This window comes from Carcharodon carcharias, chromosome 21 (assembly GCF_017639515.1).
Source record: "Carcharodon carcharias isolate sCarCar2 chromosome 21, sCarCar2.pri, whole genome shotgun sequence".
NCBI lineage: Eukaryota > Metazoa > Chordata > Chondrichthyes > Lamniformes > Lamnidae > Carcharodon > Carcharodon carcharias.
Window position 1 is genome coordinate 85,071,857 of NC_054487.1, and position 26,580 is coordinate 85,098,436.

The following is a 26,580-nucleotide window of genomic DNA, read 5'->3' on the forward strand; positions in this document are numbered from 1 at the left end:
AACGAAATTACCATGGAGGAGAAGCAGAAAGCAATCCTTTTGAGTGTGTGTGGTAGCAGGACACACAGTCTCATCCGCAGTTAGACAGACCTGGACGTGCCCAATTCTAAATCTTTTAACCAATTAGTAGACCTTGCGAAGACGCATTTTTAGCCAAAGCCATCGATAATAATTGTCAGGAAGATAAAATCATTTTCATAATGTTATTGGAATTTATTGTAAAGGAGAATAATAGTGGGGAGAGTGTGTGTGTGTGTGTGTGTGTTAATTGAAGTAAAGACAGCTGGTCTGAAGGCTTTGACTTAAGAGAAGCTAGGTCTGAAATGCTAAACAGGTAAACATGGGTGAAGTTTTAGAATGTAAGGTGTAAAGGGAACATTTGCATCTTTAAATAAACCAGAGTAGCTTGAATTCAAGAGGGGGTGAAATGTTTCACCTAGCGAGAAAAAGTTAAGAAACAGTGTGTTTATTTTCCCCAAAGACTACTGGTAAAATTAGTATTGTGATGGATTTTTATTATTAGAGAGCTAAAGTCCAAAGACATAGTGAAACAATGGGAACTTGCATTCAAAGGGGAAAATATGTATAAAGGAGAGAAGGCTGTTTGTAAGGGAAAGCTTTTTAAGATCTAACACAAGTGAGAAAAACCTCCAACATCTAAGCCTCAAGCTTCTGTCTACAAGGAACTGAATATAAGAAAAACTCAGTTTGAATTTGACTGTTCAGGGTATTGTATGTTACTTTGCCTGGGTCTTTTAAAATCTGTGTGTCTTACTGCTGGCTTAACAGATGTGTAACTGGGAGTTAGATTAATCAGGGGAGCTAGCAGTTATCATAGAAGTAATTTGTAAACCTATGTATGTGCATAAAATCATTTCTTCTAGTAATAAATGTTTAATTTAATTTTGTCAAAACCCAATAAGACTCGGTGTCTTATTACTACTGAATTCAAGGCACACATCTCGCAATAAATATACAAATTGCAAAACAGTTGTGGCAGTTGTTTCAAATTTCCCTTTGGAATTTGAGCAGCTCAGTATTTACCATCGGCTGTGCCAGAACATAATGCAGAGGTTTAAGATTAAATCCAGTGTAAGGGCCCTGGGAGAGTCCACTGCAACCTATACAGTGAAGTTGAAGCAGTTGACTGAGCACCGTGACTTTGGAGATACGCTCAATGACATATTGCGGGACCGGTTGGTTTGTGGCATTCACGATGATGCCATTCACAGATGTTAACATCGATTTGTAGCACGCCATGGAAATAGCGCTAGCAATGGAGAGTGCTGAGAGAGACTCGCAGGCTTTTCAGAATGTGTAACATGGCACCGTTCTGTGTGTAGGGTGGAAACCTACCGCTGGACGTGGTGTAAAAACCAGAGAAACAGCCATTAAGTGGAGGAGTGTCTCTACTGCTCAGAAAACAAAAAGGCTGAGTGGAAACAATGATTCAGAAGTCAATCTGTTACAGATGTGGGGGTGACTACACACTGGAAACCTGTGGATTCAAGGAGGCAGAACACCATTACTGCCACGTGAAAGGACAGGGCAGGCAATAGAGCAATGCAGGATGAGATTGAGACAGCCAATCAAGCAGCAGACCAAGACAATTGAAGTGAAGAATCTTAAAGAACTGAAGCTGCCAATACCGATATCTATTCCCTGTACAATGTCATAGTGGTAAAAACTGAGCCTATAACCATCACAATTCAAGTGAATGGGAAGTCTTTAGTCACGGAGGTAGACACAGGAGCCTCAAACACAGTGGTGGGAGATCATTCATTTAACTACCTAAATGAAGGTACCCAGCCACGGCTGGGCTGTTTTCCGAGCAGTAGAGACACTCCTCCACTTAGCGGCTGTCTCTCTGGTTTTTACACCACGTCCAGCGGTAGGTTTCCACCCTACACACAGAACGGTGCCATGTTACACATTCTGAAAAGCCTGCGCGTCTCCCTCAGCACTCTCCATTGCTAGCGCTAGTTCCATAGCGTGCTACAAATCGATGTTAACTTCTGTGAATGGCATCATCGTGAACGCCACAAACCAACCGGTCCCGCAAGATGTCATTGAGCAAACCACGGCTCAATTGAAGACATACACTGGAGAGTCAATGCAGGTAAAGGGCATCACCACAGTACCTGTGTCCTATAGGCAACAGACAGCCCAGCTTCCAGTGATCATAACGACAGGTGAAGGACCTAATCTTCTGGGCAGAGACTGGTTACAAAAAATAAAGCTCAATCAGTCAGAAATCTATCGATTGAGAACAGGGGGAATTCCTGAGCTGTTAAATACGACTGTGTGTTTTGTGATGATTGAGAAAGATAAAAGGCTTACAAGCAAAAATATATGTAGATTCGGAGGCAACACCCCATTTCTTTAAGGCCAGACCTGTGCCTTATGCCCTAAAGGAGAAGGTGGGTGCAGAATTGTGCCGTGTAGGGAAGCTGGGCATCATCCAGCCAGTCCAATGTTCAGAATGGGCAGCGCCCATAGTCCCTGTGATGAAACCTGATCGAACTATTCACATTTGTGGAAACTACAAATTAACTGTGAACAAGGTTGCTAAACTAGATAAATATTCTATCCTGAGGATTGAAGGTTTGTACGCTAAGCTGCTGGAGCTAAAATCCTACACCAAACTGGACATGAGCCCTGCTTACCTACAGCTGGAGCTGGACAGCACGTCTAGAGGGTGTGTAACCATCAACACGCACAAGGATCTGTATAATATACACGCTTACCCTGTGGTGTATCATACGCCTGTGCAATCTTCCAAAGGACCATGGAAAGCCTATTGCAAGGACTTCCCAGTGTAGTAGTGTACCTGGATGATATTCTGATTCACAGGGTCAACTGAAACCAAACAATTGGCCAAGCTGGAAGATGTGCTAAGAAGATACTTGGAAGACGGCGTACGATTAAAGCAAGAGAAATGTACATTCCAAGTGTCAGAAGTTACTTACCTGGGTCATAGGGTGGACGCCATGGGGTCGCATCCAGTAGAGGAGAAAGTCAGGGTAATCAAATAGGTGCCCTCTCCGTCCAGGGTTACCGAACTCAAGTGTTTCTTGGGCATGATTAATTATTATAGCTGTTTTTTGCCAAACTTGTCAACAGCGTTAGCACCTTTAAACTTGTTAAAAAAGAACCATTGATGGTCATGGAAGGTGCAACAAGAAGAAGCCTTTGTGAAAGTCAAGGAGCTATTACACTCATCATGTCTACTGGTACATTATGCCCATCAAAAGAATTAATATTAACCATTATCTCTTTACGGTGTGGGAGCTGTGCTGTTACACAGGATGAAAGATAGTTCTGAAAGGCCAATTGGCTATATCCCCAGAACCCTCTCTGCAGCTGAGAAGGATTATTCACAACTAGAAAAGGTTTATCAGTGATATTCAGAGTGAAGAAATTCCACCAGTATCTGCATGGACAACATTTCACCATAGTGTCGGACCATAAACCTTTAATGGGTTTATTCAGTGAGGATAAAGCCATTCTGCCAATAGCATCAGCAAGAATTCAACATTGGGCTTTGATATTTTCTACGTATGAGTATACCTTCATGCACCGTCCTGGTGTGCATATTGCAAATGCAGGTGCACTCAGTCATCTTCCATTACCAGATAGCATTGTACATGCTCCAGTGCCACAAGAAGTTGTGCTTGTGCTGAATTTCTTGGACTCTTCACTTGTGTGTGTGAAGCAAATAAGGAATTGGGCAAACAGGGATCCAATTTTGTCTAAAGTCTGAGACCAGGTATTGCAAGGGTGGTCGAATTCATCAGTGTCTGAAGAGATGAGACCATTCCATGCCCATAAAACAGAGTTAAGTTGTCAAGATGGAATATCGTTGTGGAGTCAAGAGTCGTCCCTTTGCAAGGGAGAGAACCACTCTTGACAGAGCTTCACAGTGCGCACCCAGGGCAGAATGTGAGCAGCAGCGCTGGGCGCTGTCTGTGTGAGGGAGGGGGGAGGAGAGGAGGGTGAGGGGGCCTAGTGTGTATTCCACACATACACACGAGTGAGCGCTGCACAATCACCCTGAGGCACGGAGTTGCCTCAGGGAGATGAGGCGCTGTTTAAAAAAAAGGGAATAAAATTGTCATGAAACATGTCCCCTCGTGTGACTCTGTCACATGAGCTGGGACCTGTTTTTAATTCAAAAATAACATTTGTATTTAATGTTTATTTGCTTTAGGAAACCTCATCCCGCCCGTGGATGAGATTTCCTAAAAAATGTAATGGTCGCTTGGTCTTTTCGCCTGCTCGTAAGGTTGGACGGGCAGCGTAAATTTCAATTTAATTAACGTCTTAATGGCCTTAATAGTCCTGTTAATTGTTGGCCGGTGCACAGCCAACTCTAGCACACGCCCACCAACCAAAATATCGCGAGATTGCGCAGTGACGTCGGGACACTCGCCTGACATCATCACGCGTCATTTTACACTCAAGCGCACACCCGCAAGCTGAGCGTAATATTCTGCCCATAGAAAAATTTACTACACAGAAAGGGGCCATTTGAAGCCTCATGTCTGTGTCAGCCAAGAACTAATTCCACCTTCCAGCTTGACCCTGTAGGTTAGGGCACCTCAAGAGCATGTCCAAATGATTATTTAAATGCAATGGGGATTTCTGCATCTATCACCCTTTCAGACAGTGAGTTCCATACCCCCACCACCCTCAGGGTGAAAAAATTACTCCCCATCTCTCCTCTAGTCCTTCTGCCAATTACTTGAATCCATTCCCCCTAGTTATTGACCCGTCTGTTCATGCAAATAGGTCCTTCCTATCCAACCTGTCTAGGCCCCTCATAATTTGTACACATCAATTAAATCTCCCCTCAGTCTCCTCTGCTCCAAAGAAAACAACCCCAGCCTATCCAATCCTTCCTCAACGCTAACCTTGTCCAGTCCTGGCAATATCCTCTGTAAATCTCCTCTGCACCCTCTCCGGTGAGATCATTGCAAAGAGTTAATCAGGCTAAGAGCTGAATGATAGGATTACACGGTACGAGCACACATGTGTTGTGCTGTTCAATTAGGCTGAGGTGATATGAAGGATTAATTTGGAAGTTCACCGCTCAGTTGATTCCAGTTCAGGAGATGAGATCATCAGAAACCGTCTGTCTCAATCATGACAGATGAATGAAAATTTCCAGTTTTAAAAACCTTTCAAGTTCCCCGTGTCCTGATTATTATGTGGGTGTAAAGATCACAATATTCTTCATTGCAAAAGAAAAGACATCCATTTGTATTGTCCTCTGCAAATAGAATTTTTTTAAAAAAAGAGTTGCCCTTTTTTATAGAACTCATCCATCTCCATATGAATGAATGCTTCTGTACTAAGGGCATCATCAGACACAAGCCATTCACCCGACAGAATATTAAGAATTCATTATAGCTTCTTGTATAATCTGAGACACACGAATGAATTATTCATGAAAACGGCCTTAAGTTAAGAAGTTGATAGGTGACAATGTGAAAGACTCCTGTGGACTGTTAAGGCACAAACATCTCAGTTATCACCCCCAGACTGTCACACCTTGACAAAGGGGCTAGATGATATTTTTGTTTCTCAATGTCCAAATTAAGTCAGTTTTATCTTCGCCCTTCCACCTGGCAGTGTCACTTTTCTCAGCAATGCCATTTAAAGCACCATTCTCCTCAGAAGTTCTTCTCCGTGTTAAAAAAGGAGGGACAGACATCGGGAACTGATGAGCTGAAGAATTGATATTGTGATGGCGTAAAGATCGGCTGATACTGAAAAACGAATCAAAACTTGTTTCACCTGTTGAATAAAATGAGTTCCATAATGTCGAGCACATAACCCAGAGGCACTACTGAGGGAACGCTGCACTGGCGGAGGGTCAGTACTGAGGGAGTGCCGCACTGGCGGAGGGTCAGTACTGAGGGTGTGCTGCACTGGCAGAGGGTCAGTACTGAGGGAGGGCTGCACTGGCGGAGGGTCAGTACTGAGGGAGGGCTGCACTGGCGGAGGGTCAGTATTCAGGGAGTGCAGCACTGGCAGAGGGGCAGTACTGTTGGAGGGTCAGTATTGAGGGAGTGCTGCACTGTCAGCGGGTTAGTATTGAGGAAGTGCTGCACCTTCGGAGGGTCAGTACTGCGGGAGCGCTGCACTATCAGAGGGTCAATACTGAGGGAGTGCTGCACTGTCAGTGGGTTAGTATTGAGGAAGTGCTGCACTGACGGAGGGCCAGTACTGAGGGAGTGCTGCACTGTTGAAGGGCCTATTTTGTAGAAGAGCAGGTGAGTTCTCCCTGGTGTCCCAGCCAATGTTTATCCCTCAACCCATGTTTCCAAAACAGACCATCTGGTCATTATCTCATTGCTATTAGTGGGTTCTATTTGTGTGGAAATTGGTTGCTACATTTCCTATGTTACAACGCTGAACATTCAAAAGATACTTCAATAGATAAAAAGAGTTTAGGACACTTTGAAGTTGTAACAGGTGCTATAGAAATGTAAGTCTGGGTAGTGTTTTTGGCCAAACCATCTTCAGCTGCTTCATCAATGACCCTCCCTCCATCATAAAGTCAGAAGTGTAGATATTCACTGATGATTGCACAATGTTCAGCACCATTCGCGAATCCCCAGGTACTGAAGCAGTTCATGTCCAAATGCAGCAAGATCTGGACAATATCCAGACTTGGGCTGACAAGTGGCAAGTAACATTCACACCACACAAGTGCCAGGCAATGACCATCTCCAACAAGAGAGAATCTAACCATCGCCCCTTGATGTTCAATGGCATTACCATCACTGAATCCCCCACTATCAACATCCTGGGGTTACCATTGACCAGAAGCTAAACTGGACTAGCCATATAAATACTGTGGCTACAAGAGCAGGTCAGAGGCTAGGAATCGTGCGATGAGTAACTCACCTCCTGACTCCCCAGATCCTGTCCATCATCCACAAGGCACAAGTCAGGAGTGTGATGGAATACTACCCACTTGCCTGGATGAGTGCAGCTCCCACAACACTCAAGAAGCTTGACACCATCCAGGACAAAGCAGCCGCTTAATTGGCACCCCATCCACAAACATTCACTCCCTCCACCACCGATGCACAGTAGCAGCAGTGTGTACCATCTACAAGATGCACTGCAGGAATTCACCAAGGCTTCTTCGACAGTATCTTCCAAACCCACATCTACTACCATCCAGAAGGACAAAGGTAGCAGACACATGGGAACACTACCGCCTGGAAGTTCCCCTCCAAGCCACTCACCATCCTGACTTGGAAATATATCGCCGTTCCTTCACTGTGGCTGGGTCCAATTCCTGGAACTCCCTCCCTAACAGCACTGTGGGTGTACCTACACCACATGGACTGCAGCGGTTCAAGAAGGCAGCTCACCACCACCTTCTCAAGGACAACTAGGGATGGGCAACTATTGTTGGCTGTAACAATGATGCTGACATCCCAAGATGAAATGGAAACAAGTATTATGGAATAGCGGCGTTATTAAATTGTGTTACCTCGGCATCATAGAATCGTAATCTCATTGCTCTACAAAAGCAGAGGCCTGAATCTTTGCTCCTCAGGCCGGCGTGATCGGGGGGCCTGGGAGTGGGTGGTAAACCGGCCCTGACCGCGATTTCCGGGAGTGGGTGGTAAACCGGCCTTGACCGCGATTTCCGGGAGTGGGTGGTAAACCGGCCCTGACCACACTGGCTGGCCAACTAACGGGCGCTGAGAAAGGCAGCAAGAGGGCGGGCACGATGTCAGCGCGGGTGCTGGTGGGCGCTTCCAGGGAGCTCCCTGAAGACAGACGGCTGCCCCAGGGAGCTGCAGACGCCCGCAGAATAAACCAAACAGCAAAAAATGCTGCAAAATATGCCCATGCAGCACAGTCAAGCACCCGAAAGCGAACCTCATAAAAAAAAAACCAATCCCGGGAAATCACTTTTTATTTTATTTCCCCCACGGAGATTTCATCCCTCCCTGGATCGAGGGCTGAGCAAAAATGTTGTTAAGGCCGCCCGGCCGATCAGCCCATCCGTAAATGTGGACGGACCACGAAAAGTTGCTCTCCGTTGCCTCCTTAATGGGCTTGATCGCCCGATTAGTTGTCGGCAGGTCTGCTTCCGAGTGCCGCGCGTACCCTCCGAGCGAGGCAGCGGGCGAGTGCGGCATGAAGCGGGACCCTCGCCCGACCTCTCCTCGCGCTACTTCACAGCCAGATGTGTCCCCCTCCCCCCGGGTTTGTTAAATTCTGGCTGCAGGGTCACAAAAATCACGGAATCAGGCGATAGTTGAATTACTCAAACCAACTGCACAGTGAAGACATTCAACCTGTATGTTTTCTGGAGAAGGGCTTGTTTTGAGGGGTGGGGGGGGAGGGGAATACTTGCCAACATGTTTGCGGTGAGTGCGTTGGGTACATCTGAAAGCTGCATCTCCGTGGGGGGGGGGGGGTAGGAATGTACCGCTGTATCTGGAAGGTAAAGGATTTAATCCTGATGAACGCTGGTCTCACAAAATGCGTCAGAGCCAGCCTCAAAATCCTCCCTAAGCCCCAGTCAATCTGCATTACTAAGTGTGCATGTGGGATCACTTCACCTTACATTTGGTTAAGCTTGGCTTAAATAGCCAAGTGGTTATGGTACTGGGTTTGTAACCACAAGATCAAGAGTTCACATCTCACAATGGCAAGCTATGAAACAATGTAACAGATGGAAACAGGTTTGTACTTGAAAGAGTTACATTTGGTTACTTTTTCAGTCACTCAGCAGTGTGGAGCACAGAGGTAAAAACCACATCTTTACAGGGCTGGAAACCCAATCCCCGTCTAGCAGCTGATACTCTCTCTGCCCTGTACCAGCGACACAAGCACTGAGTGGCACAATGCCGACAATACTACGCACTGAAATATTTATCTTTTCCGAGACCTGGTTTCAAATCTACAACATGTATTATTCATGCCGTTGTTTGATCAAAGCCCGGAGTAGATTGCCGGATGTAGTTACTCCCAGCCATCCCCAATTAACACAGCCCAACTATAAAGAGTAAAACTGGTAATCAATTTAAACAAAAAAACGATTGAATATGCTCAATATTGCCAATGAGATCACAAAGGATTCGTCTCCCCTGTATAGTGAAAGTATAACCAAGGGTTTTCATGGAATGGACTTTAAGATGTATCTAGGACCACAGGAACAGGGGGAGAACACTCGGCCCTTTAAGTCTGTTCTACCATCCAATGAAGTCATAGCTGGGCTGCAGCTGAATTCCACCCACCCACCTTGTTTCCATGTGGAATCATAGGCCAGGATTTTTAGGCTGGTGGGGACTCGACCCCCCTCCCCCCCACCCCATCCCAAAACGTCAGCCAAGAACACATCCCCGCCAACTCCGACAGCCCCACATGCGTTGATTGGCAGCAGGCGGGACTTCTGCCCCTCGTTCAGGCCTTGGAGCGCTGCCAGCCAATCAGATTGGCCGACAGATCTCCAGCAACAGCGCTGCAGAGGCCGCAAGAGGCACTGCAAGACGCTTCCTGAGCCAAAGTCCAGGGAACTGGAGGAGAAGCTAAGTGTTAGGGGTCCGGGCAGGGAAGGTCTGGGGGTTTGAGAGGGGATCAGGGTCTCAGGGGATAGGGTGGGGGGTTGTAGAGGGAGGTCCACAGTTTGACGGGCCATAAGGGGCACGTGCACCCAGTCAGAAGGGGATTTCTGATGGAGGCGTAACCCCCTACCCCACCAACCCTTGCTGTCTGAGATCTAACTCCCTACATTACCGGCCTTCCCCCACCCCCACCGAGCTGTCATCCACCCACTAGCCTAAAAATTGAGGCTGGGTGGGAAACGGCCCTTTAAGTGGCCATTAAATAGTCATTTAAGGGCCTTAATTGGGGCAAGGGTGGGCTTCCTGTCTGAGGCCTTACCCACCCCAGCGTGAAACTGGTCCAAGGTCCAGGCGGCCAGAAACCTCACCAGTGCAATTTCACACTCCCCCCCACCCCCCCACCCCCCACCACCTCCGCCTCAGAAGCCACCGGGAGGGGGCAGGTGGGGGGGGGTCCATGAAATTCTGACCATAGAATAATACAGCACAGAGGAGGCCATTCAGCCCTTTGTGCCTGTGCCAGAATCCCTTTTTAATCCCTTAATATCCTTGGCTAGCAAAAATCTATCAATCGCAGATTTAAAACTAAGCTAGCAGCTGCTGTTTTTTTGTGGGAGAGAGTTCCACACTTCACCACCCTTTGTGCAAAGTGTTTCCTAACTTCTCTCTGAATGACCAGCCTCTGATTTTAAGATTGCATTCATTTGTCCGAGACTCTCCACCACCCACCCACTCCACCACCAACCCACCCACCCACTCCACCATCCACCCACCCACCCACCCACTCCACCACCCACCCACCCACTCCACCACCCACCCACCAGTGGAATTGTTAATTCCTTTCAAAACCCCAAAAAACTTCAAAACGTTTAATGAACCTCTTCGGTTGCAATACAATTGCTGCAAGTAATTTTCTGCAAGGAAAAAATCGGCTCGATTACCCAATTTGCTTCCTACGTTCCTGTAAAGTCTGAAGTACAAATAATTTGCTCACACCATTACAAGGGCCCGGGGTTTGTGATTCCGATTAATCGTCAACTCAAATGGCATTTCACTGAAAGTTCTCACTGTCTGAAAGGGGACAGGGTGTTGATGGAAACAATAAGATGGCTCCGAGCGGCTGTGCCAATCTTCCTCCTCAAATTATTTCAAATCCTCAAATCCTCGAAAATGTTTTCTGGTAAGAGTTAGACACTTACTAAATAATTCCAACCAGCCTGTCGGCCAATCTCCTGTGGCATTGCTCTCATCAGTACATCAGCAGCTTGATTCAGAGGCTCACCTGGCCAGCTCATCCATACCAGCTCAGCCACATGTAATCAGCTTCAGACAGGGAGTTGGATCAGCTTTACAGCTACACTTAAGATTGATTTGCCCTGTATCACAATTTGTCACCTTGTGTGTGATGCCTGGATTGTGCCGATATGCCCCTTGTTACAAAAACCTTGCAAGTAAACAGGCAAATTAAGACGCACGAGAGGAGGAACATAAAGTGTGTTGTGAACTGTTGCACAGAAATGTAGTATGGTGTTTGGGTTCCAGTCTCAGAGTCCGAGCGATGCTTGGTTACAATGGTCGAGTTGTTGTTCATTTACTGATTGTGGATGAATAATGCAGGTGACTTGTAAGGGATGCATGAGTCAACATAACAAACCATCACACTTCAGTAAGTGTGTGTGTTTAATATGGCCTGACAGCCCTCCCTCCATTCTCCAAAAGCAGCAAGGGCTGCTCACCAGGGAATCTCACAGAGACCTATAGCGAGGACAGTAACATATTGGTAATGTTACTGGACTAATAATCCGCAGTGCCAGACTAATGTTCTAGAGATATGAGTTCAAATCCCTACAGCAGCTGTGAGAATTTAAACTCAATTAATTAATAAATCTGGAATAAAATGCCAGCCCCAGCTAGAATAATCATTAAATAACCGGATTGTCATAAAAACCCATCCGGTTCACAAATGTCCTTTAGGGAAGGAAATCTGCCATCCTTAACTGCTCTGACCTACAATGTGACTCCAGACCCACAGCAATGTGATTAATTCTTAACTGCCCTCAGAAATGCTGTAGCAAGGAACTCAGGTGTAACAAACCACTTCAAAATACACCACATGGACTGCAATGGTTCGAGAAGGCAGCTCACCACCACCTTCTTAAGGGGCAATTGGGGATGAGCAGCAAATACTGGCCTTATCAGTGAGGCCTATATCCCATGAGTGGCTAAAAACAACACACAGGGCCCCTCCATCACTGACAGTATCAGGGCAGGCTGAGATCTCCACCTGACACACATGGATTCTGCATCAATCTACCCTATCTTTAACACAGCTAAAATCCATGTGACCTCTGCATTCATGCAGTTGGGGCAGTGCTAGAGTCAACAGTGCAGCACTCCCTCAGTGCTGCACTCGGTGGGGGGGGCCTGAAGAGTTGGCGGGGTAGGCAGGTTCGAGGGGTGAGCACTGCTGGGAATACACGCAGTCAGTCAGTCCCCAAAGAAGAGGGGCTAAAGGAGGCGGGGCTGAAAGTAAGTCAGGGGTATCGGGCAGGACTTGGCGAGCAGGCCCCAGCAAGGGCATTGACAGGAGATGGCAGGTCGGGTTTGAGAGACCCAGGTGCAGAGGGCTAAAGAGGGGTACGGCCTGCTTCTGAAGAAGGTAACCACCCATTGCCCGACTCCAGCCTGTGCCGGGCTACCCGATGGTTGGGAGGCGGGGCAGGGGAGGTGGCTGGGGTAGCAGGATGAGGCACTTAAGTGATTATTAATTGGTCACTTAAGGGTCTCAATCAGCCCAAGGGCATCCAACACCTCTGCCACCCAATAAAATGGGAGACAAGTGAGGGCTTGTGGGTAGGTGCTGGGCAAGGCATGTGCTGCATTTTACAACACCACCCCCCCCATCCCCCCGCACCTGTCCCCCCCACAATCTCCCCATCCTCCCATCTCCACCCCACCTTCGAACCAGTGAGGGACTGTAAACTTCCAACCAGAGTGTCTGCCTAGATCTTTACTAAAGTTGTAGGATCATAAGAAATAGAAGCAGGAGTAGACCAGACGGCCTGTCGAGCCTGCTCCCCCATTCAATATGGTCATGGCTGATCTTGGGCTTCAACCCCACTTTCCTGCCCCCTCCCTATATCCCTTAATTCCCTGAGAGACCAAAAATCTGTCTATCCCAGCCTTAAATATATTCAATGATGGAGCATCCACAACCCTCGGGGGTAGAGAATTCCAAAGATTCACGACATTTTGAGTGAAGTAATTTCTCCTCATCTCAATCCTGAATGGTCAGCCCCTTATCCTGAGACCTGCCCCTGTGTTTTAGATTCCCTGACCAGCGCAAACAATCTCTCTGCATCCATCCTGTCAAACCCCTTCAGGATTTTACCACCTCTCATTCTTCTAAACTCCAGGGAGGGGAGGCAAGGACAACCCCCTCATCCCAGGGACAAATTTAGCGAACCTTTGCTGTACTGCCTACAGTGCAAGCATATACTTTAAATGTGGAGACCAAAGCTGCAGAGTATTCCAGATGTGGCCTCACCAAAACCTTGTACAATTGTGGCAAGACTTCCTTATTCTTGATCTCCAATCCTCATACAATAAAGGTCAACACACCATTTGTCTTCCTACTTACTTGCTGTACCTTGAATGTTAATTTACTGTGTTCCTTATTTCTTTGAACACCAACACTTACAAGTTTCTCACCAAGTCTCTGGAATAGAACTTGAACCCATGACCCTTTGACTCAGAGGTGAAAATGCTCCTCACTGAACCCCAATTGGCACTTACAATTGCCTCCAGTGGATGTGGTGTATTTGGATTTTCAGGAATCTTTTGATAAAGTCCCACATAAGTGGTTAGTGTGTAAAATTAAAGCACATGGGATTGGGGGTAATATATTGGCACGAATTGGGAATTGGTCAGCAGACAGGGAACAGAGAGTAGGAACAAATGGGTCTTTTTCAGAGTGGCAGGCAGTGACTAGTGGAGTACTGCAGGGATCTGTGCTTGGGCCCCAGCTATTCACAATATATATCAATGATTTGGGTGAGGGAACCAAATGTAATATTTCCAGATTTGCTGATGACACAAAACTTGATGGAAACGTGAGTGGTGAAGAGGGTGTTAAGAGACTTCAAGGCAATTTGGACAGGTTGAGTGAGTTGGCAAATACATGGCAGATGCAGTATAACTTGGATAAGTGTGAAGTTATCCACTTCAGTAGGAAAACAGAATGGCAGAGTATTATTTAAATGGTGATAGATCGGAAAATGCTGATGTACCTGAATGTCCTTGTGCACCAGTCACTGAAAGCAAGCATGCAGGTACAGCAAGCAGCTAAGAAGGCAAATGGTATGTTGGCCTTCATTTCGAAAGGACTTGAGTACAGGAGCAAGGATGTCTTACTGCAGCTATACAGGGACTTGGTGAGACCTCACCTGGAGTATTGTGTGCGGTTTTGTTCCCCTTAACTAAGAAAGGATATACTTACCATAGAGGGAATGCAGCGAAGGTTCACCAGACTGATTCCTGGATGGCAGGATTGTTGTACGAGGAGAGATTGGGCCGACTAGGCCTGTATTCACTGGAATTTAGAAGAATGAGAGGGGATCTCATTGAAACGTATAAAATTCTGACAGGGATGGACAGACTGGATGCAGGGACGATGTTTCCTCTGGCTGGGGGGTCTAGAACAAGGGAACACTTTCTCAGGATACAGGGTAGTCCATTTAGGACTGAGATGAGGAGAAACTTCTTCACTCAGGGGGTGGTGAACCTGTGGAATTCTCTGCCACAGAGGCTGTGGAGGCCAAGGTACTGAATATATTTGAGGAGGAAATAGATAGATTTCTAGACTCTAAAGGCCTGGTATGGGGAGAGAGGGGGGGTATGGCATTGAGATAGAGGATCAGCTATGATCATATTGAATGGCGGAGCAGGCTCAAGGGACCAAATGGCCTACTCCTGCTCCTATTTTCTATGTTTCTAAATGGAAGAAAGAACTAAGAACTTGCATTTATATAGTGCCTTCTCCTATCCTTAGAAGATGTCAAAGCCCACATCCTATGAAAGAATTTGTAAAAATTTCTTTGAACGTAATTGGGCTTTGAAATGGTCTAGGCACAGGATAAGGCACTATATAAATGTAAGTTCTTGTTCTTTCTTGCAAATCAAGCACATTCAGCATTTATTCCAGAACAACACTGACTGAATCAATATCTGCCCCTGTAGGTGTGTTCTTTTCAAACCAGAAATGACATTCGCCATGAATGCAGTCCATCATCTCCCGAGACACACAGACAGATGCCTACTCTTAAGTGTGTTCCTTGGACTTACCACTATGACGAATTCGATCTTCCAGCAACTCACTCTGCTGGCAAGGGATTCTCCTGCTGAACATCTGGGCAGAGCGGAGGAACATGGCTTCGACAGCTGAACCTTTCAGCAAGGCAATCTGGTCTTCATGGTCCAGCATCTGGAACCCTACGGAGAAAGCAGAGGCAGTATCACCCACACCATCTCTGGCCAACTCCATTACTCCTTATTGCCCAGCTTCAGTGAGGGGCCGATCAATCTACAGAACAGGCATTGGCCGAGGGAGACATTGGAAGCACTTAGTAATGGATTCATTCTAATGCAAATTCGATAGATTTATTCCAGGAAACAATATTTTGGGACATAATTTATGAGTAAAATTGAGACATGACATGTGGTGAGAGCTGCATGTTCGGGGAGAACAGGTTAGTTGGATCTATGGTTCCCAAGCTCCCCACCCAAAGTTCCAATTAGCTCTTTAATTGATTGAGGTTGATTGTTCTGATTAATTAACAACTCCATTAAAATTGTGTCATATGACTACCAGGACGATAGACTTTGATCTTTTCACTGCAGGCAGTTCCTATTTTTCACTCTGGGACACAACATTCCCCAGCCAATAGCAAGTCAGTCTCTAGAATGTGTGTAAGGGACCCCAGTTTAACTCACCTTCTGCTTCCTTCTCCATCCCTGGGTGAAAATCCCTTGGCTTCTGCAAATGTTTTCCGTCGTTGTATTTGATCACCGCACAGAGAATGCGGACCCTGTGTCTCTCCATAGCCTCATCCCTCCCTATCTATTGTGATCACCACCCTCAACCCTCCAAGATATCTGCGCTCCTCCAATTCTGGCCCCTTGGGCACCCCCGATTTTTATCACTCCAGGTGCCCAAGCCTAAGCGCTCTGGAATTTCCTCCCTAATCCTCTCCACCTCTTTCCACCTCTAAGGCACTCCTTAAAACCTACTTCTCTGACCAAGCTGTTGGTCACCAATCCCAAAATCTCCTTATATGGTTCGGTGTCAAATTTTGCCTGATTATGCTCCTGTGGAGCACCTTGGGACATTTTACTATGTTAAAGGCACTAAGGACATGAAATTTTGTGATTTTCCAACTTTGTTCCCTCCCTGGATATGTGGTGGGAATTTTGTCCATGGGTTTTGCTGCACAGTGGATATCTGAAGAAATGAGAGTCCTCAGTCTCCGAACTTTTACAGGTAAAGGCTTTGTCCAGCTGGTCCAGTCTGCAGTGTTGGGTCTTTGAGTTTGGACCCCATGTCCACGAGAGAGATGTGGTAGTTTCTCATCTCTCAGGCAGTCCCTTAGGATTAAGGATGACTTGCTTCCATTCCAGTTTGTTGGGTTCTGAGATGGCCGATAAGTCCAATGCGTGACTTGCAGACTCTGCCACAGGGGGGCAGGTGGTGCTTGAAGGATCGGGGAGATGGGTTGTTAGGTTGTAAGTGCGCTCCCGTAAATGGTTCAACTTTGCCTCTGCATAGTCCCAATGAAGTCTCTCGATGTGTTCACTGCCTTCCCAAATGAACCTCCTCTGTTTTGGCTGGTCACAAGCCAAGGATTCCCATGAGTCAGGGGGGACTTTTGACCTCTTCAGGGATGCTTTGAGGACATCCCTAAAGCATTTCTGCTGTCCTCCTGGGAGTCTCCTGCCATGACTGAGTTCAGAGAGGAGAAGTTGCTTTGGGAGTCTGGTGTCAGGCATACGAATGACACATCCCACCCAGCGGAGCTGGTTTTGAGTGATTAGCGCCTCGATGCTGGGCAAGTTGGCCTGGGAGAGAATGCTGCCGTTGGATTGTCTTTTTTTGCCACCAGATTTGGAGGATCTTGCGAAGGTCCCACTGGTGGCACTTCTCCAGTGCTTTGAGGTGTTTGCTGTAGGTTATCCAAGTTTCTGAAGCATATCAGAGCCGGAGATCACTGCTGCCTGGTAAACCACAAACTTAACCTTGGGTTTGAGATCCTGGTCCTCAAATACACTTTTCCTCAGTCAGCTAAAGGCTGAGCTGATACATTGGAGATGATGAATTCCATCAAGAGGAGGCTCCCAAGTTATGGAAAATGAGGTGTTGTAGTTTAGTGGTGATGTTACTGGAACAGAAACTGGTACAGCAGAAAGACCCATTTCCCCCAGCCTACATCCTCTTATCAGTATCACCCCATTCAGAGTTGGGACTCCCCAAAACTGGGCACCATAAATAGAAGAAAATCATTCATAAATTCAATAAGGGGATTCAGAAGAAGCTTCTTTACCCAGAGAACGGTGAGGATGTGGAACTCGCTACCTGACGGAGCAGTTGAGCTGAATACCAGAGATGCATTTAAGGTTGGAAGCTGGATAAACACATGAGAGAGGAAGAAATGGAATGATGTGCTGATAGGGTGAAATGAAGAGGGGTGAGAGGAGGCTTGTGTGGAAGATAAACTCCAGAATAGACCAGCTGGGCTGTAAATACAATGTAATTCCCTCCTAAATCCCACTCCACCCAAAGTCCAAGTCTGCTTATTGAACAATGGCCACCTTCCCACACCATCAACCCAAAGAGGACATTAAAGTTTTTTCCCTCCTCATTTGAGTAAAATGAGGCAATGTTCTTTCTAATCCCCTTCTCAATATGATATTGCTCCTGCTTGATCTTTGAAGATGCCAACTGACCTCAAATCAAATTCTGTATCTTGGAATGATATAATCCTTTTTCAATTTACACATTCTCAGTATGTGAGCGTGGCTGGCTTGGCCTATGCCCAATTGCCCTTGAGAAGGTGGGGGTGAGCTGCCTTCTTGAACCGTTGCAGTCCACGTAGCATAGGTACACCCAGGATGCTGTGAGGAAGGGAGTTCCAGGACTTTGACCCAGCGACAGTGGAGGAACAGTGATATATTTCCAAGCCAGGATGGTGTGTGATTTGGAAGGGAACTTGCGCATGGAATCATAGACTGTACCGCCTTAGGAACAAGCCAATCAGGCTGCACTGGTATTTTTCCCCAAAGGATCTATTACTTTAATCCTCATTCTTACTCACTATCCATATCCTTTCATATTTTTCTTTCTCAAGCAACTATCTAGTAAAAATTTATGGGTTAATGTTTCACGTTGAATATGACTCTTCTTCAGGGAAATCATATTCGACCTGAAAAGCTAACTCTGGGCAGGGCTTTCTGGCCCCACCCACTGCCAGGATCATCCGGCAATGGGCTTTTGGCTGAGCCTCCAATTCTCCCACAATGGGTTCCACCATGACAGGGCTGGAAAATCCCGGCCTCTGTTTCCCTCTCCACAGATGCTGCCAGACCTGCTGAGTATTTCCAGCATTTTCTCTTTTTATTTCAGATTTCCAGCACCCACAGTAATTTACTTTGTATTTAAGAAGTTATGGGTTTGGCTTCAACTGTCAGATTATGTCTGAGAATTTCACATTGCAACTGCCCTCTGTTCAATGAAAATATTTCAAACCTCTCCTTTAATTTGTCTGCTATCCTATTGGAGGGGGGGGGTCAAATACATTATAGAAGGGGGCTGTACTCTCCAGTGTTTCATCTGCCTAAATCATTTGATTTTAAAACTATGCCTAAATCACAGAAGTTCTCTTTGTGAAAACAACTGGTTCACCAAAGTCACTTTAGGGAAGGAAAACTACTGTCTTTACCCTGTCTGTTGTTACAAGGATGTTTTTTTAAAAAATTTCTAATGCCTTTTTTTCTGGCTGAATTTTAATACACTGTAATCCTATTAAGATAATAGAAAGACTGCCAGCCAGCCAACTAAACAACTTGCATTCCATCCCCAGGTATTGTGAAAAGGAACAGACTCTCAAACACCCCACAGCGAGCATGAAAGACCCCACACTTTCACACTATTACTCTTCAAATGTTCCCGAGATGAGACATCAAAAATTTTATTCCCTGTTCTACAACACAATGAGTACAGTAAACATGGTAAGCAAATTCCTCTGGAGTATACAACCAGCAAGGCTTTTTAAGAACTGTTTCTACCAAGTCAGAGCAGAGACCAGAAGATATACTGAAAGGCCACAAGAGCTAGATCTCTCTCTCTCTCTGAAGTATTGAGCATTGATATTGAGCCTGAGAAGAGGAATCTATTGCAAACCAAGATCCCTTGGGTGAAAATGTGGAAACCTGCTCTGTACACTACACCCAGGAAGACAACTGAACAAAATGGCTGCAACGTGGAGTCATCGCATATTCCTTTCTATATTTTCTACACAAATAATAAAATATCTTTCAGCCTATCACCTTATTCTACCATCTGTACTAGACCGTGTATGAATGGTGGTCGCAATTTACCTAGTTTTTTATTTAAATTTGGGAAGTAGCTTCAGTAAACATATCTTGTTCTTTGATTTGAACTCAGGTAACTTGTCTGATTAATTCCTTACGGGCAGCATTTTATGTCCCGCGGGCGGGCACGTGCCCAACCCGATCAGGCGTAAAATAGCACTCGATGATGCCGAGTGAACGTCCCCACATCATCGCACATTCGCCGACAATTAAGAGGCCTATTAAGGCCATTAAAGTATTAACTAAGTGTGATTTTTTTCCAACGTTACGGGTGGCGGGAGGAAGAATTGGCCAGGCAGCCTTTGGATTTGGGCGAGATGAGGTTTCCGAGATTAATTTTTAAAAAAATGTTTTGACAGGATTTTTATATGTTCGTGAGAGTGAGTCTGATGTGTGGACATTATTTTCCTGCATTTCCCCAAACCTTTATTTCACGGTTTTAAATTCTTCAGCTCCCTGTGGCAGCTCTCTGCTTTCAGGGAGCTTTCAGTGTGCTCCCCCCACTCCACGCCTGCTCGCCCTCCTCCCACCCCCACCCCAGCAGTACTGGACCTCTCAGCGCACGCTATTAATTGGCCAGCCAGCGTGAAATCACGGTCGGGAGCCAATCGTGGGTGGCAGCCCGTTTCTTGGCCGCTCCCGAGTCTGTCCACCCGGTGACCCAAAAATCCTGCCCTATAATCTGGAATTGTGTATGGTGGGACTCCTGTAGTATTGGCAAAGCACATCTTCACTAAAATCACAACAAAACCTTGTCACAGCCAGTCCTGGAGTGTCAGTTCTTCAGTTATACAGGACATTGGTGAGACCACATCTCGAATACTGTGTACAGCTTTGGTTTCCTTATTTAAGGAAGGATATAAATGCATTGGAGGCAGTTCAGAGGAGATTTACTAGATTGATACCTGGAATGAGTGGGTTGTCTTATGAGGAAGGATCGGACAGACTGGGCTTGTTTCCACTGGAGTTTAGAAGAGTGAGGGGTGATTTGGTTGAAGTATATAAGACACTGAACGGTCTTGACAAGGTGGACATGGAAAGGATGTTTCCTCTTGTGGGTGAGTCCAGATCTAGGGGGCACTGTTTTAAAATTAGGGGTCCGCCTTTTAGGACAGAGAGGAGGAGAATTTTTTTCTCTCAGAGGATTATGTGACTGTGGAACTCTTCTGCCTCAGAAGGTGGTGGAGGCGGGGTCATTGAATATTTTTAAGGAAGAAGTAGATGGATCCTTGTTAGGCAAGGGAATCAAAGGTTATTGGGGTTAGATGGGAATGTGGAAATCGAAACACAAGAAGATCAGCCAATGATTTTATCAAGGGGCCGAATGGTGTAGTCCTACACAGCTATGTGGCTGCCTCTTAACTACCTGCTGAAGCAGCCTAACAAGGCACTCAGTCGCATCAAGACCGCTACAAAAATAGGAAGCAACCCATTACCACCCTCTCAGGGGCTTTGAGGGTTTGGACAGCAGATGCCAAGCGTACCAGCAAACTCCACTTCTCAAGAATGAATAGAGCTGAAAAGTCAAGTCACTTACCGGGCAATTTTTTGGTGAATTCGACAAGCACCTGAACGTGGCTAGTGGCTGTTTCGGTGAGGAGTAGGAAGTTTTCCTCAGCACTGCTTCGCTGCTGTAGCTGCAGAGAAAGATAAAGAGCGGTCAACGCTGACTGGAGGGTCCAATATCATTCAGAGAAAGATAAAGAGCGGTCAACGCTGACTGGAGGATCCAATATCATTCAGAGAAAGATAAAGAGCGGTCAACGCTGACTGGAGTGTCCAATATCATTCAGAGAAAGATAAAGAGCGGTCAACGCTGACTGGAGGGTCCAATATCATTCAGAGAAAGATAAAGAGCGGTCAACGCTGACTGGAGGGTCCAATATCATTCAGAGAAAGATAAAGAGCGGTCAACGCTGACTGGAGGGTCCAATATCATTCAGAGAAAGATAAAGAGCGGTCAACGCTGACTGGAGGGTCCAATATCATTCAGAGAAAGATAAAGAGCGGTCAACGCTGACTGGAGGGTCCAATATCATTCAGAGAAAGATAAAGAGCGGTCAACGCTGACTGGAGGGTCCAATATCATTCAGAGAAAGATAAAGAGCGGTCAACGCTGACTGGAGGGTCCAATATCATTCAGAGAAAGATAAAGAGCGGTCAACGCTGACTGGAGGGTCCAATATCATTCAGAGAAAGATAAAGAGCGGTCAACGCTGACTGGAGGGTCCAATATCATTCAGAGAAAGATAAAGAGCGGTCAACGCTGACTGGAGGGTCCAATATCATTCATGTTTTCCAGGGGATGGTGGGAACACCCCAGGGCTGTCGTGCAGATTTGTTAAAAATTAGACTTTGGAAATGACTGAAGACTATTTTTTGTACGTCTCCTTCTTCCACTTTTACTAAGTTGGATCCTGGGTCAGTAATAGGAATCGAACACTCTCCAGCATCTTGTTATCCACACTGGGATTATAACGTTCTAGGCTCCTTTTTTTTCTATTCGGTCATGGGTCTGGGCATCACTGCCCATCCCTAGTTGCCCCTTGAGAAGGTGGTGGTGAGCAGCCTTCTTGAACCACTGCAGTCCATATGGTGTAGGTGCACCCACAGTGCTGTTAGGAAGGGAGTTCCAGGATTTTGTCCATGTGGTGTAGGTACACCCACGGCGCTGTTAGGGAGGGAGTTCCAGGATTTTGTCCCAGCAGCAGTGAAGGAACGGCGCTATATTTCCAAGTCAGGATGGCAAGTGGCTTGGAGGGGAACTTCCAGGTGGCTGTGTTTCCATGTTTCTGCTGTCCTTCTATGTGGTAGAGGCTGCTAGTTTGGAAGGTGCTGTTGAAGGAGCCTTGTTGAGTTTCTGCAGTGCATCTTGTAGATGGTACACACTGCTGCTACTGTGCATCGGTGGTGGAGAGACTGAATGTTTAAGGCAGTGGGTGGGGTGCCAATCAAGTGGGCTGCTTTGTCCTAGACAGTGTCAAGCTTCTTGAGTGTTGTGGGAGCTGCACTCATCCAGGCAAGTGGGGAGTATTTCATCACACTCCTGACTTGTGCCTTGTGGATGGTGTGTCAGGTTATCACAATGTCATAATCCTTGGGCTTATTATTGTACATGACACAGGGCATCAATCACTCATAAGGAATTGGATAAACACATTGTGGGTCTATTTATTAAAAGTGGGCACATGAGAACAGTAAACATGGGTATAAAGCTCAGACATCAGAGCTGTGTGCACGCTCTGCTCAAAACAAAAGTGAAACTAAGACTGAACCACATGACACACTTCCCTCCCAGTGATGCCATGCTGATATCCCTTAAAGGCACATTTGGGGAGTCAGCAGATGTGTTACTCGTTCTGTGACCTAGGCAGGGGTGTAGGACTGCAGAGCCCATTCTGGAACCACACAGATTGGGGATTGGACTATAATATTACAGGGCCCATTCTGTATCCCATGCTCCCAACTTTATTGCAATAGATAACAGCTCTAAATTGAGATCACTCAAAGAGGAATAGAACATGTTAGTAATTCTTAACATTCCAGTTCAATGATGCGGTTGGATTGTTAAGAAGCACAAATGAATCTTACATTTCAAAACGTAGCACCCCTGAAAACACATTTTTTAAAAATTCTTTCACGGGATGTGGGCATTGCTGGCTGGGCTAACATTTTTATTGCCCATCCCTAATGGCCTATGTGGTGTAGGTACACCCACAGTGCTGTTAGGGAGGAGCCTGGAAACTGAGAGTGCAAGAACAGCCTGGGGTGACACTCACCAGTGAAATCCAATGCTGAAACCAGACCCTCATGGAGTTCATGGGTCAGTGGGAGGTGCACCTCATTTGCTATGTTACGAGTGCATTGTTGGCACCAACCTGCCCCATGCCCGTCGAAATTCGGCCACTCACCCACCTCTAGAGGAAGGAGTGGAGCTCAAGATTGCTCCCTTTGGCTTTCCCCTTCTGTCCCCCATCCAGATTTCAGCACTCCTCCAATCATTGACCCAATCAGGACCAGTCCCCAAAGGTGGGTGGTGCTTGCATGTGTCCTTATTTGGTGGAGCCAGTACACCTCATTTCAGTGCTATTTTGTGGAAACTTGCTGTGTTCAGATTGCCAACATAACTATGGGGACTACACTTCAAAAGTCACTCATTGGATGTAAAGTGATTGGAACTTCCTCGAATGTGATCAGGTGATATATAGATGCAAATTTGTCCTTGACTGAAGTATTGAGGTTGGAGGGACCATCTTTCAAGTAAGAGATCAAAGTCTTGTCAATTGGTGTGGCCAATTTAAGGAGCACTCGAGATGTCCTAGCTAATATTCTCCCCTCTGTTTCTGTGAACTTGGCTGCATAAAAATGGACTCTGTATCAGTTTTGTCCATATAACAAAAATCAAGTAGGCTTCAAAAAAGACAACCAATTCATCAACTTCTGGGATGTAATGAGGAGGTGGGAGGCACTAAACGAATGCAGGCTCGTCCTTTCAATACTTACTAGTTTCCTGGTCACCTCTTGAGGGATCCGATATTTGGAAAAGGCATCGAGTATGTGCCTCAGGAGATCTTGTTGCTTCTGTGTGAATTCTATTTTATGCTGGAGGTGACAGAGACAGGGATACACGATCAAAAGCTCAACTCAAACGTCAAACAAAGAATGGTTTTGAAAATAAAAACAAAAAAACTGCGGATGCTGGAAATCCAAAACAAAAACAGAATTACCTGGAAAAACTCAGCAGGTCTGGCAGCATCGGTGGAGAAGAAAAGAGTTGACGTTTCGAGTCCTCATGACCCTTTGACAGAACTTGAGTGAGTCCAAGAAAGAGTTGATATATAAGCTGGTTTAAGGTGTGTAGGGGGGGGAAAGAGAGAGAGAGAGAGAGAGAAGTGGAGGGGGGTAGTGTGGTTGTAGGGACAAACAAGCAGTGATAGAAACAGATCATCAAAAGATGTCACCAACAACAGAACGAAAGAACACATAGGGGTTAAAGTTGGTGATATTATCTAAACGAATGTTCTAATTAAGAATGGATGGTGGGGCACTCAAGTTATAGCTCTAGTGGGGGTGGGGGGAGCATAAAAGATTTAAAAATATTTAAAAATAATGGAAATAGGTGGGAAAAGAAAAATCTATATAATTTATTGGAAAAAAAAACAAAAGGAAGGGGGAAACAGAAAGAGGGTGGGGATGGAGGAGGGAGCTCAAGACCTAAAGTTGTTGAATTCAATATTCAGTCCGGAAGGCTGTAAAGTGCCTAGTTGGAAGATGAGGTGCTGGCGCATGGGCCCCAGCTATGCCTGTCTCTTTATGGGGTATGTGGAACATTCCTTGTTCCAGTCCTACTCCGGCCCCCTTCCACAACTCTTTCTCCAGTACATCGATGATTACTTCGGTGCTGCTTCATGCTCTCGTCGGGACTTGGAAAAATTTATTAATTTTGCTTCCAATCTCCACCCCTCCATCATTTTCATGTGGTCCATCTCTGACACTTCCCTTCCCTTCCTTGACCTCTCTGTCTCAATCTCTGGTAATAGACTGTCCACCAATATCCATTACAAGCCTACCGACTCCCACAGCTACCTCGACTACAGCTCCTCACACCCCGCTTCCTGTAAGGACTCCATCCCATTCTCTCAGTTCCTTCACCTCCGTCGCATCTGTTCCAATGATGCTACCTTCAAAAACAGTTCCTCTGACATGTCCTCCTTCTTCCTTAACCGAGGTTTTCCACCCACGGTTGTTGACAGGGCCCTCAACCGTGTCCGGCCCATCTCCCGCGCATCCGCCCTCACGCCTTCTCCTCCCTCCCAGAAACATGATAGGGTCTCCCTTGTCCTCACTTATCACCCCACCAGCCTCCGCATTCAAAGGATCATCCTCCGCCATTTCAGCCAATTCCAGCATGATGCCACCACCAAACACATCTTCCCTTCACCCCTCCTGTCGGCATTCCATAGGGATCATTCCCTCCAGGACACCCTGGTCCACTCCTCCATCGCCCCCTACTCCTCAACCCCCTCCTATGGCACCACCCCATGCCCACGCAAAAGATGCAACACCTGCCCCTTCACTTCCTCTCTCCTCACCGTCCAAGGGCCCAAACACTCCTTTCAAGTGAAGCAACATTTCACTTGCATTTCCCCCAACTTAGTCTACTGCATTCGTTGCTCCCAATGTGGTCTCCTCTACATTGGAGAAACCAAACGTAAACTGGGCGACCGCTTTGCAGAACACCTGCGGTCTGTCCGCAAGAATGACCCAAACCTCTCTGTCGCTTGCCATTTTAACACTCCACCCTGCTCTCTTGCCCACATGTCTGTCCTTGGCTTGCTGCATTGTTCCAGTGAAGCCCAACGTAAACTGGAGGAACAACACCTCATCTTCCAACTAGGCACTTTACAGCCTTCCGGACTGAACATTGAATTCAACAACTTTAGGTCTTGAACTCCCTCCTCCATCCCCACCCCCTTTCTGTTTCCCCCTTCCTTTTGTTTTTTCCAATAAATTATATAGATTTTTCTTTTCCAACCTATTTCCATTATTTTTAAATATTTTTAAATCTTTTATGCTCCCCCCACCCCCACTAGAGCTATACCTTGAGTGCCCTGCCATCCATTCTTAATTAGCACATTCGTTTAGATAATATCACCAACTTTAACACCTATGTATTCTTTTGTTCTGTTGTTTGTGACATCTTTTGATGATCTGCTTCTATTACTGCTTGTTTGTCCCTACAACCACACCAACCCCCTCCACTTCTCTCTCTCTCCCCGCACCCAAACCCCCCCCAACACACATTAAACCAGCTTATATTTCACCCCTTTCTCGGACTCACTCAAGTTCTGTCGAAGGGTCATGAGGACTCGAAACGTCAACTCTTTTCTTCTCCGCTGATGCTGCCAGACCTGCTGAGTTTTTCCAGGTAATTCTGTTTTTGTTTTGGATTTCCAGCATCCGCAGTTTTTTTGTTTTTACAGATGTACGTTGGGCTTGTTATATCTAGCCATGCCTATGTTCCTCAATCATCTGCATTAAAAGAGCTATGCATGATAAAATAATGAGTCATTTATAATAGTAGTTATTGAAAATATAACACAAAGGAATGTCAAACTCTCTCCCACATAAAGCTGCCTGTGCTATCTCAGTTAATAATTTGAAATATCAGATCAATAGATTTTTGTTGGACAGGGCCTTCCAGGATTATGGAGCCAAGATGGGTGGATGGAGTTAGGCTATAGATGGGCCATGATCTCCATGTATGGCAGAACAAGCTAAGGGGACAGAATGGCCTCCTCCTGTTACCAAATTAACCGAAGAAAATGGATCCGTG

General features: G+C 46.1%; 1 protein-coding gene across 1 annotated transcript in view; it reads right to left on the bottom strand.

The window, feature by feature from the left end:
- The window catches only part of nr1h4 (nuclear receptor subfamily 1, group H, member 4), a 73,909-nt gene that overhangs the window by 14,918 nt on the left and 32,411 nt on the right, over nt 1-26,580 (bottom strand). Inside the window, exons 4-6 of the mRNA XM_041216052.1 lie at nt 23,748-23,846; nt 20,782-20,881; nt 14,946-15,092 (exon numbers count right to left, since the gene is read on the bottom strand). Coding sequence (XP_041071986.1) covers nt 14,946-15,092; nt 20,782-20,881; nt 23,748-23,846 — 346 coding nt within the window. The remainder of the gene's footprint in view (nt 1-14,945; nt 15,093-20,781; nt 20,882-23,747; nt 23,847-26,580) is intronic.